General features: G+C 41.0%; 1 protein-coding gene across 11 annotated transcripts in view; it reads right to left on the bottom strand.

Moving 5' to 3' along the window:
* Positions 1 to 12538, bottom strand: part of FHIP1A (FHF complex subunit HOOK interacting protein 1A) — a 278113-nt gene that overhangs the window by 99521 nt on the left and 166054 nt on the right. For 9 of the 11 annotated variants that reach the window (XM_027117171.1, XM_027117175.1, XM_027117173.1 and 6 more), the window contains one exon: positions 9230 to 9461. In XM_027117171.1, the coding sequence (XP_026972972.1) occupies positions 9230 to 9334 (105 nt within the window). In that variant the 5' untranslated portion in view covers positions 9335 to 9461. The remainder of the gene's footprint in view (positions 1 to 9229; positions 9462 to 12538) is intronic. The other 2 variants (XM_027117177.1, XM_027117178.1) reach the window with 1 other exon arrangement.

Raw genomic sequence — 12538 nt, 5'->3', positions numbered from 1 at the left:
TTTAACTTTATGACTTGGAATTTCTACGATAATATCCATTCAATTTACTTCCTTTAAAGTGTATATACATGTTAATTTTTAAAAAATCAAACATTTTATCAACATTTTTAACTTGTTCCTTTTTGCCTTTCTGAACTGCATGTTCTGTGGAATATGTTTAATTTCTGCCATACCCTCCCAGCCCAGTTCTAGGACATGCTGTTACGTGTTCTGGTATTTAGGTTATAGAATTTTTGCAAGTCACTGCGGAAGCTGGCAAAGGTACAAGGCTATGTCAGCATTCATGAGCAATGAGGGAAATTTATTTCTCAGAGAAAAGTCTAAGTTTTTCCCCTGGCAGAAGGAGAAAAAAGGAACCTTTATAGACTAGGCTAGTATATCCTTATGAATAAGTAGATTTCCACAGAATCTGTAATCTCCATCAACTTCCATTATAAAATTAAAAATACTGTCAGGAAAAACATCACCCCAACACCCCTGAGTTGACAATGTCAACGAGGAAGCCCTCGGTTAGCCACTATCCAGGAGGTACACGGCTCAGTGACTGGTGGTCAGGGTTCCCCACTGGCCATCCCCTCTCCTTGGCTGCGCGCGGACTGCAGAGTGCCCCCACCATCCCCCAACCTCCAAGAAGCCCTCCACGACTCCTCGCAGGCCTGAGTACCTCTCTGGCAGAAATGCTGGGACCTACTGTGCTCCTTTCCCTTGGCTCTGGCCTTGACATCTCACAGCGTGGGGCTGCAGTACCACATTTGTCCAAAAGGGGACTCCAGCTCAACACAGCATGCTCTCCAGCCCCGAAGCCCCAACTTCAAGGCTCCACATTCTGAAGAACAGATTAGCTCTACATTTTACCAGTTCTATAATTTCAAAGTCCACATATTGAGTTTACTTATGAGAGCTATCTATACAGTTAGGCCTCGGGGTAGAAATGTAATTATACTTGTCATGTGTGCTCAGACTGTCTAAACTATCTAAAATTGGGACTGTGCATTATACATTGATAGTGGCACAGCAAATTAGCTCAATCTTTCTGGAAAACAATCTGGCAACATGTAACAGAAGCTATAAAGTCGTTCCTGCCCTTTGACTTGTTAATCTCACTTTGGGGAAAATGCCAAAGGAAACAACACAAAATAATTTGTTTTAAAATGTTCATGCCAATGACATTTTCAGTAATGAAAAATAAAAATATTACTGACCCAAACGGTCAAGAATAAGAGAATTATAATCACGATGTTACATCACTATACACTAAAGCTATTAAAAATAAACACTAAGTGAATCATATCATTACACGCCAATATATACAAGAAATAATTTAAGTTAAAAACTAAATATATTGATAAATAGATGTATGTTTAGAAGTGAGTCTGAAAAGATACAAATGAGATTTTAAGGTTAATTAGTCCTTCTTTCCTGTAAATTGATCTAATAAATAAAAACAAAGTAATTTTGTACTAATGTCTAAGAAAAGGATCAAAACACGGAGTTAAAAACAATAATTCTCAGAAATTCCTAAGCAATATAAATTCTCAGAAATTCCTAAGCAATATAAATTTTTACATATGCATAGGTATTTATACTATATGCATGCCTGTAAATATTTATAAAATATCTAAATATATATATGTAATATAGACCACAACTATTTACATGATCGCAAGCTACATTTTTCTCATGAATTAATCTTTACTTATTTATTCAAATGCAGTCCTCTGCAAAAAGACCTACTTTTGGTGGGGGTGGGGAGGGCGGTGGCTATGAAAAACCTAAAAAAGATTTCATTCTGAGATTTTTATATGGAATGTAAACTATTCAGCAGCTTTTAAAATGAAGCATCTCTCTCTACCCCCCTTTATAGAAGCTCTTCTACTCCGCCTTCCGGGTTCATGGGCAGAGAAACATGAAAACAGAGCTGTAATAACCCACCAGGATAGAAGGTTTGTTGATCATTTGGAACACAGCCCTTTACTCATTCCCGTCCCTGGCCTGGAGGTTTTCCTGCCTAGAAGATGGGTGTGTTACAACCAGGGCCTGTGAGTCATGGAAAACACAACGCTCAGCAAAGTGCTGATTATGCCTGTGTTGCCACTTGTCCTTAACCTCCCTCCTTAGGTGTCAGGACCCTCCCAGGCCACCTCCTTCCCCCTTCCAGGCAGGCACACCCATGACCTGCTTTTACAAGTGGGCTCTCCGGGCCCACACCCTGGGCCTGGTTCCCATCCTGACAGGGAATGCCTAGGAAACTTCTTGGCTAGAGCACAACTGGCATTGAAGTGCCAAAGATCTTCTGTTATGATGTCCCAAGTTAGCTGCCCAGGTGGTGTCACGGTTCTTTCAGTTTCTGTAAGCTGATTCCTGATGTGACCTCGATTTTTCCTTATTCTTTCCCTTGGGTCCTCTTCTCACATCACTCCCACCGAAGTCCAATATTCCTGGGCCCCTGATTTCTGCTTGCTGGGATCTACTATGATCCATGATCTCACGCTGCTTCCCCAGGCCTGGCCCACTCCTCTGATTACCCTCTATCTTATACTCTCAACCTTCCCTCCGATTCCCCAGCTCTGGCTGCTTCTCAGCTACATACTCTCAGGCTCAGGGATTCAGTTAAGGGGAAAAAACACAATTATGGTGGCTGGAGAGATACAAGTAGGAAAACACAGTTTGCAAATATTTCCTTTACGAAACAATTTCCTTCGTTAGGCTAAATAGCATTTAACAAACTGATCAACCGCCGATAAACCCCACGCTCATTAAGTCGCTCATTAAGTATGTAAGCCAGCTGAGATCAGATACAGCACTGTAAATGGTTTACCAATCATAGCTAGGCATTTGTTGATCTACAAACTTTAACATACATAAGCTGGTGTGTGTGTGTGTGTGTATATGTATATATATATGGATCATGAGCCTAGATCACATATTGTGACTCTAAAAAGAAAAAAATACACAAAAAATAAAGAAAAAAGAAAAAGAAAAAAATACACAAAAAATCAATAGTGTGAACAATGGTATACAAATTATCATCTGACCAATACAGCTAAATTTTAACCTAACTTCAAAGTCATTTGACCTATAAATATGAGGGTCATTGGAGATCAATAAGATGAACAAATAGCATATTTCTTTCATTAAGGAATATCAGCTACTGCTCTCCTTAGCTCCAATGATGGCCCCCCACCACTCAGTGATAATGGGCCTGAATTTCAAATATTCACAAATTCTAAATAGGAAGTTCAAATGCTTTCAGAATGAAAGATATACATAAATCACATAATCACACCTCAAGCTAACAAATTATTATTCTTCATGATAAACACAAGTGTTTCTCTGATGGAGCTTTGACTCCATCTGACTATCATTCTATTTCTTATACACATGCATATATCAGTAGATGACTATTTATACTACTTTGGTTAGAGCCTAGTTACTTCAAGGAAGTCACGTGAGTACAACCCATACTTCCAAATCCTCTGGAATGCTAATTTAAAGTGGCATTGTGGAAAAAACCAAGTTCCTAAGCAACATTTTCCATCACACAGAAGGACAGGATTTAGTGATCAAGCCAAATTCCACTTAATGTACCAAATTAACTACAACAAAAGTACGTTTCCATCCAGTTCCTGTTTATTACTTAGCAGCTGTGTCTTTCGATTTAGGGTTATTTCCTATACACCTATTCCCATGGGAGACCTTTACGGAGTCATTTCTTCTCATGTTAAGATAACGGCCTAATAATATATGTGTACTTGCAGAACTTGGTTAATGTCAGCTCCAATCCTGAACTACAGAGATGTGTCTACATCTGGAATTAAACCTGATAAAGCAGAAACTATACATGCCATACTTCCTTGGGACCAAAGTAGTCTAGTAAATACTCTAACACAGAAACATGGTAGGAGCATCAATCAATAAAACAACATAGTAACCTAACCCTTAAGTTAGGTATATATAAATTTTTTTTTAATTTCAGTATCAGGGGAGGGACTGAAGAGTCATGATATATGTAATAATATTTCAGAGAACCCTGTAATTCCAACCACAGTGAAAACAGACTTATCACTGAGCATACAGTGGGAGAGCCTCTGACTTCTCATATTCAACCACTTTAGAGTCTAATAGAGGCACAACTCCATGCCCTGGCCCTCTAAGGAAGCATAGCTTTTGTTCTGCTTTACTTTCTACTGTGAAGTTTAGAGCTACTTGAAAAGCTGAGAAGAGAGACACACATTTTTTAAATGTTAACAAACATCACTTTACTAAGATACTGAGAAGGTTAATCAGAGTTCTGTAATATTTTCTAACTTTTCATCTCTCAAAGACTTCATGTAATTTCTCTCTGTCATTTAGTCTATGACAAGGCACAGGCCAAAAGAGTGAAGATGAAGAGAGTGAGGGAATGAGTGTCACAGGGAACAGACTGGAATGCAGATCTCAAAGCCATGTATAAGTGCCCTTTGCTTTTTTAATGGAGTCAGGCTACTTGGACCTCTAACAAGTTACCATACATAGGACATATTGTCTATTTTTATTATTGTAGGAGGACATTTGACTTACTTAATCCAGATGATTCAGTTTTTTCTCATCCCCGTCCCCTTCCAAGAAGAAAAAGGCTACTAAATCCACTAGCTTTTCTTTATCCATCACCATTACTCTATCTGAACTCTGAAATGTTCTTAGCTCAAAAAATTGTATAATAGCTTGTATTTGGAGGCTGAGGGTGGTAAGGAGAAGCTTTGCGCCATTAACAAGCACACAGAAATGTGCATTTCCAATTGATTTTTTTTCACCTCTGTTCTCCTGGCTTTAAGAGCAGACACCATTTAGTACATAACTAATACTGATTCGGTATGTGAAAGGAGAGGATAGAGAATGAATAGAGCAAAGGTCATGAAGTTTCACAAAGTAAAAATGTGCCATTAAGGATACCTAGTGTGGGACTTCCCTGGTGGCACAGTGGTTAAGAATCCACCTGCCAATTCAGGGGACACGGGTTTGGTCCCTGGTCCAGGAGGATCCCACATGCCGCAGAGCAACTAAGCCTATGCACCACAACTGAGCCTGTGCTCTAGAGCCCGTGTGTCACAACTACCGAGCCCGTGTGCTGCAGCTACTGAAGCCCGTGCGCCTAGAGCCCGTGCTCCACAACAAGAGAAGCCACCACAATGAGAAGCCTGCACACCGCAATGAAGAGTAGCCCCCGCTCACCACAACGCAGCAGTGAAAGCCCATGCGCAGCAATGAAGACCCAACACAGCGAAAACAAACAAACAAACAAAAAGCAACAACAACAAAAGAATACCTAGTGTGTGTGTGGTGGCGGGTTAGTTCACATGGCAATATACTTGGGCAGTTTGTTATCTGATGGACCAATGCTTCTTACTTCTTGCTCTCTCTTCCATTCAGAAGAAGCAAAGGCAAGAGATAAAAACAACAGTCTACTAGACTATAAACCGTTCTTATAGACTACTATAAAAATTAAACATTCTCGGGGCTTCCCTGGTGGCGCAGTGGTTGAGAGTCCGCCTGCCGATGCAGGGGACACGGGTTCATGCCCCGGTCCGGGAAGATCCCACATGCCGCAAAGCGGCTGGGCCCGTAAGCCATGGTCGCTAAGCCTGCGCGTCCGGAGCCTGTGCTCCACAATGGGAGAGGCCACAACAGTGAGAGGCCCGTGTACCGCAAAAAAAAAAAAAAAAAAAAATTTAAACATTCTCTTTCTCTCCCCGACCCCCTCCTCTGAAGATCACTGATCATTAAATGCAAGTCTAAGGTTCTTACTGGTAGCAATTTATAGCAAATGTTTTAATATTAGTACATGTTTTCCAAGTCTCCTAGCTCTTCTAAAGTTGCATTAACCAGGCGGAGGGATGTTCCAGGCAGAAAGAAGAGGAAGTGCCTAAGGCAGAGAGGCATGAAACAGCACGAGGTGCGCTGCCAGGAGAGGGGATGGCTAGGAACTCCAAGTAATTTTGCATTTCTGGAGACTAAATGAGAGACAAGGAGTGAAAGAGGCCACAACATAAAGAGCCCTATCTGCCATCCTGGCCTGTAGGTGGCCAGATGCCACTGAAATGTCCGACTACAGGAATGCCCCAGACAGAATCTGGGTTTTAGGTTCGTTGCTCTGTCTACTGCAGCACAAGATGGTACCTCAGAAGACAAGAGGACGTACAGGCCAGAGGCTACTTCCTAGAGCCTGGATTCTCCAATGTTAACTATTCCTGGAGGTCCACTATAGAACTATTCTGAGGATAACGTGAGAGCACTGGACCCAGGGACCGGTTTGGAAACTCAAGTGCACCACTGGGCCACTCAAGGTCTCTCCCCTGGCGACCCCCCCTGAATCTCGGACTGCCTCAGATGGTGCCTCAGATGATGGATGGCTGTATAACCAGCTGTCCCTGACAGACTGCCAAGTGTAGGTGGGTAAGCGGGTATCCTTGACCACCACTCAAGGTCTGAAGTAGAAGCTCCTAGTGAACAGTAGAACAGAACCTGCCGAATATATGTTAATTATGCTGAATTTGTACTGAAGTATCCTAACAAACAGAAGTACTTTGGACACCACTGACTTTTGCTGCCTTCATTTTCCCTAACTTCACATCTGAAAAAGCATGGTACTTGCCAGCTAATGGAACACTTTGGTAAATAGAATGTTGTCACCCAGTTCTGTCTACACATTTCCTACCAGCCTTACAGTTTTCTTGGGTTGCCTCAGGGGAACCCGGGGGCTACGTCACACTAGTCACAGAAGTTTGTGTCAGATTGTAGCTCATTTCCCAGTCCTCTGCAACTGCTCTTCATCCGCCCCCAGCCTGAACAACTCACAGCAAAGCGCTAATGCATGAAACTCCAAAAACAATAAGTAGCCCTTATTTCTATCAGCTGAAAGTCTCATTCCTTACCTCAAACTTAGCCCCACAGCTCTGCCTTGCCCTGACTTCCTCACCTTTTTTATTTCTAACCATCCAAAAAAGGCAAAGCTGAGCATTTGTTCCCAACACCCCTTCTCTAAAATGTTCTTTTCCTTTCTGTCATCAAAACCTTCTCTTCCCACAGTCAAGCTAACAAAATCTCACTTCCTGGATTTCACAGGCCATTTCCATCCGTAATAGTCCCTTCCCTTGACTTAATTCCTGTGATCAATATTATTCATTTTATAATAATGTATCTCACGTTGTCATCCAAACTAGCTTATACATTCCTTAAAAGCCCAAAGGAAGGCTTATACATTTCTACGTCCCACCTGTGACACCCACAGTGAGGTAGTTGAAGTTTGGGCTCAGTAAATCTCCATTTAACAATACAGTCGGTCCTGCGTATCCGCGGGTTCTGCACCTGCAGATTCAACCAATCATGGATCGAAAATATTTGGAAAAAAATTTCAAAAAGTTCCAAAGAGCACAACTTGAATTTGCTGCACACTGGCAACTATTTACATAGCACTTACATCATATTTACACTATTCACATAGTATTTACACTGCATTAGATATTATAAGTAATCTAGAGATGATTTGGAGGATGTGCAGATGTGCGTAGCTTATATGGAAATATCATTTTATATAAGGGACTTGAACATCCACAGATTCTGGTATCTGCTGGTGTCCTGGAACCCATCCCTCACAGATACCAAGGGACGACTGTAATCACATTGACATCGACATGAATTTCTTCAACCAGTATTTTTATTCATAAAGGTAACAGTAAGGCCCTCAAGAACCTTTGGAACTAGAGAGAGACTGAGGGCATTTTCCAGATTTATTTAAAAGGAAAAATTAAGACTAAAGGGGTAAGAAACTTGGCCAAAGTTAAAAGAAATGGCTGAAACGATAATGAGACCAAGAGTGTACCCACTTTAGGAAAGGAAGGGTTTAATAAACTAAACCCCAATCCCTCTGACAAAGTAATCCTTACCCTCAACTCAATATTTTTCTGCATTAAACAGAGGGTGGTATGCGTCAGCACTAAAGTACAATGCCAACGGTAATTACTCTAATTATCTGGAAAATTCCTGAATTACTTTCTTCCCATTGCTAAAGCAGATGTGCCCTTAATATCCAGAGGACTATAACAGTAAAAAGACTGTTAACAGTGAAGTTAACAGTAAAAAGTCAGAGAAGGGGAAATGCATAAGAAAATCTTGGAAGCTTTACACTGGATACTGACAAGAAGCCACACAGTGTAAATGACCCAGAAGCAGAACTGATTTTGTTTTTGATCTAAACTGTGTCCCCTTATAATTGCTGTGATTTACAGGCTCAGTGCTTTAACCCATGGGCTGTTTCCGGCCACAGGAAGGAACTGGGTAGTCATTAAAAAACTGTCACATAAATAGCTACTTACCAGCTCACCTGGGGAGTGTAATGCTGTACAAGTAGTAAAGAACTGCCAATTTTATTTATTTTACTACTTGTAAACTCCCTGAGGAAAGGGGTGAGCTGGTAAGTTTCCTGACCATTCAACCCTTAATTATCCATACAAGCAGATCAGAGAAGAGTCACAGAGAAGTCAAAATGAATAATCAAAAAAACTTTTATAATCAGCTTTGTAATGAATTCAGATACCTCCAGGCACCTTCTTTCTTTAAATGAATAGGGACCACCAGCCTGAAAAATGCTAGAGCACAGAGGTCAAATACGCTGGTCTTGGTTGGAGTCATGGGACCAAGGTCTCAGTACTTGATTGGAAACTCACTAGTCGTATAATCTCAAGCAAGCTACTTAACCTCTATAATTTTCCATTCCCTCATCTGTAAAATGAGGAAGCTAAAACCAACTGCCTTACTGGTTTGCGGAGAAGATTAAATGTAAGGTATTTGATGTATTCGGCACAACACTTGGCAAATATTTAATAAATTTGTATTTTAGTATTGGTAGCATTTAAGGACTGAATGGAAATAAGCAGGGAGGAGGGAAAGAAAGAGGATATACTCATGGTCAAGTGTATTGCAAAGTGAAGGACAAGTCACTTGAAGGCCAACTGCTACTCTTATAAAAATATCTGAGGAACATGCATGTCCCCTAATTGCTTTCATGAAAACCAAGGTTTTTAACCCTTCTAGGAATGCAAGCAGAGAAATTTGCTTTTCTTCCTACCTGAAAGGGTTTCCTCCCTATGTTTTCTGGAAGCCCACCTGTCACACAGGTTGGGAACCCTGGTTCAGTGCAATAGAGGCTTCTAGGGCTACCTAACCAGCAGAGAAGGTGGAACTCATACATTACCTGCGCCCAGTGGTTTTTAAATACAATCATGCATGTTTCTGGGTCAACTCCCTGCAAGCTCACAGCCTGCCGGAGTTTGCCTTCTGTCGCAACCGATGACATCATAAGCCTTCAAAAACCAAATGCTTCTAAGTCATATTTAATTTTCATGAAAATTTGGTAAGCAGTCACTAACTTTCAAGTATCACAGTAGAAATGTAACTTCTTCACATTTCATTGTCACCTTCGAAACCTGTAATGACAATAACAAAAAAGGCATCCCATTACATTCATATATTAAATAGGACACTGACTTAAGTTAAAATCAAAACACAGACATTCTCAAAGTCCAACACGGAGCAAAATATCAACAAAATAGACATTTATACTCAACCTGAAGCCTTTCTTCTGTTTTCTCTCACTGTGCTACTAAATATACAAAATAATGATGCTACCAAAGCTACATGAATAAATTAAACAATTACTGGATTTATTCTGTCCACTATCACCAACCACAACCTCCTAGATTATTATTCTATATCACTCAAATCTAGTTTCCAGAAGCAATAAACTACGATAGCAATGTTAGTGGTGTGTAGAAACACCCAGAAACAGGAAAATCGTTAGTTAATAGTGACTGAAATAAATGGCTTGATGTAACTTAGGGGAGTTATAACACAGCACCCAGACTCCTGGGTCCAATAATACCGATTATTTTAATCAATAACTGTCATAATGGAATTGAAAGCATTCTCAGTCATTTCGTGGCTACAACCTAAGTTAAGGTTTCCAGCTTTCCTGAAAAATAAGAGAATTCCAAGTAACCTTGACAAATCATACAGAAATGATCCATCAGAAACAAGAGAGTGCTTACTTGGTGTGAGGACAAGGCAGCAGTGCACTTATTGATGAAAAATGAGTTATGTGGACAAAATATGAAGAAAGCCTGACCCAACAGGGCCAGCGGGGAGAAAAAAAGATACTGAGGTCACAGAGTATACAGGCAATGTGATCCAGTTGTGTGGTGCTAACTCTCTGACAAAAGCACTAAGATACTGGTATTATTATCTTAGATTCATCAGCCCAAAAAAGGACTGGGGACAGTTCAAAACGTTATTTGTTTAGTGTACAGACTAGAGAGAGTTCAGAGAAAAGTAATTACATTATAATTACCAGAGCACTGGAAAACGAAGTCCATGATAAAATTTCCAGACTTGTAGTACCAAAAGATTAAAAAAAAAAAAAAAGAGGCTATACTTTCAACTGAGTAACTAGTATTACAAGGAGAACACTGATCAACTAACTATTCCTTCTATAAACAATAAAATGTGAGAGAGGGGACTTCAGGTGATGATTCAGGTTAGATTTATTGATCAAGTTCTTTGTGGGAAGAGGAATTAAACACTGGAAAATAGTTAAAGGAATATTCAAAACAAGTACTTCTGTTGGCGTAGAAGACTTACCAATCAACATTAAAAGATCTTTATAATAAATTTTAGTACATAAGAAAAGAAAACATGTAAGAATTAATAATTTTGGGGAAAGAAACATTTCTTAAGGAGAATGATGGGGGATTAAGGTGTGTGGAAAGAGGGAAGCCTGTTAGAATGAGGACTGCATAGATATTGTAAGTGAAACAGTTTACATGTATCTTTCATGACTATGTTTTATTATGTAAATTGGTGAATTCCCCAACATATAATTCTTAATAATACAAATGTGTTGTTTTCTTTTTTTTTAAAATAAATTTATGTATTTATTTATGGCTGTGTTGGGTCTTCGTTGCTGCACACAGGCTTTCTCTAGTTGCAGCGAGCAGGGGCTACTCTGCTTTGCGGTGCACGGGCTTCTCATTGCGGTAGTTCCCCTCGTTGTGGAGCACGGGCTCTAGAGCACAGGCTCAGTAGTTGTGGCACATGGGCTTCGTTGCTCTGCGGCATGTGGGATCTTTCTGGACCAGGGCTCGAACCCATGTCCCCTGCATTGGCAGGCAGATTCTTAACCACTGTGCCACCAGGGAAGCCCAAATGTGTTGTTTTCAATAAGATATTGTCCATTACCAACATGGCCCTTTGCCACTGAGACGCACGTTACACTGCGCCGAACTGGTGTTTTAAAAATCAGGAGTGTCTGCCCATGCACGCAGAGTATGTGTTCCCAGTCACACATACACACACACACACACAGACACACACACACACACACACACAGACACACACACACACACACACACACACACACACACTCCCTGTGATCCTCCCGTCACTCTCTTGACCCCACTTTGGTTCGCAGGCTAGTCCTTCTAGACGGTATCTCATTGTGCAACCCTGTTTTAAGTGATAAGAGATAAGACAGGGCTTCCCTGGTGGCGCAGTGGTTGAGAGTCCGCCTGCCGATGCAGGGGACGTGGGTTCGTGCCCCAGTCCCGGAAGATCCCACATGCCGCGGAGCGGCTGGGCCCGTGAGCCATGGCCGATGAGCCTGTGCGTCCGGAGCCTGTGCTCCACAACGGGAGAGGCCACAACAGTGAGAGGCCCGCGTACAGCAAAAAAAATAAATAAATATATAAAAAAAAATAAAAAAGATAAAACAAGTTCTGATTCAACTTCCTTGTTGTCCTAAACACTATATTTCTTTGAAAATGTCAAGGTCTCTTATTCAAATGGTGTAATGATAATAACGAAGAAAATCAGAGTGTTTGGGTTTATCCCAGAGGTTGAAAAAGTAGAAGACTCTCTGAGATGCCTTCCAGCTCTGGGATTCTCAGATTCTTCTTCGAAGGTATGAAGGGAACATAAATCATGCCAATTGCCTCTAAATCAAAAATAGACAGATGCTCTCTAAGATCCTTCACACTAGTTCTCAAAGGGACTTCACATGCAGTCTTTTCAGACAGTGAGACCGCAGTACAGACAGGGTAAATTTCTTAGCTGAGGCCAAAAACTTACAAGTCAGTTTTGATGGAGACAGAAATGTCTCTGGACTCCTAGTCCAATGTTCTTTCTAGAAACTGTATTCTCCTCGCTCCTGGCTATAATTCCTAGCCCTAGTCCCTTAAGGAATCTGTATCTTCTCTGAGAAAAGTACATCTCCATTGATGCTTATCCAATCATACTCTTGAGGCAGATGCCTGAAAAATCTAAATATGCCATGAATGTAGAAACCACAACATCGAGAGAACCTGGGAGAGAAAGCAGAGGGGGAGGCAAGTCCAGCAAGCCACGTTTGGGAAGCGAAAGCTATTGCAGGAGACCCTGTCAAAGAAAACACCACCTCAGCACCCAGAAGCCTGTCTCTCTCTCTCCCTCTCTCCCTCTCTCCCTCTCTCCC

Source organism: Aethalodelphis obliquidens, unplaced genomic scaffold, assembly GCF_003676395.1.
Source record: "Aethalodelphis obliquidens isolate GAN/ISIS:26980383/991018 unplaced genomic scaffold, ASM367639v1 scaffold17, whole genome shotgun sequence".
NCBI classification, from domain to species: Eukaryota; Metazoa; Chordata; class Mammalia; order Artiodactyla; family Delphinidae; genus Aethalodelphis; species Aethalodelphis obliquidens.
Note: the sequence above shows the minus strand (reverse complement) of the source record. Positions and strands in the feature narration are given on the sequence as shown.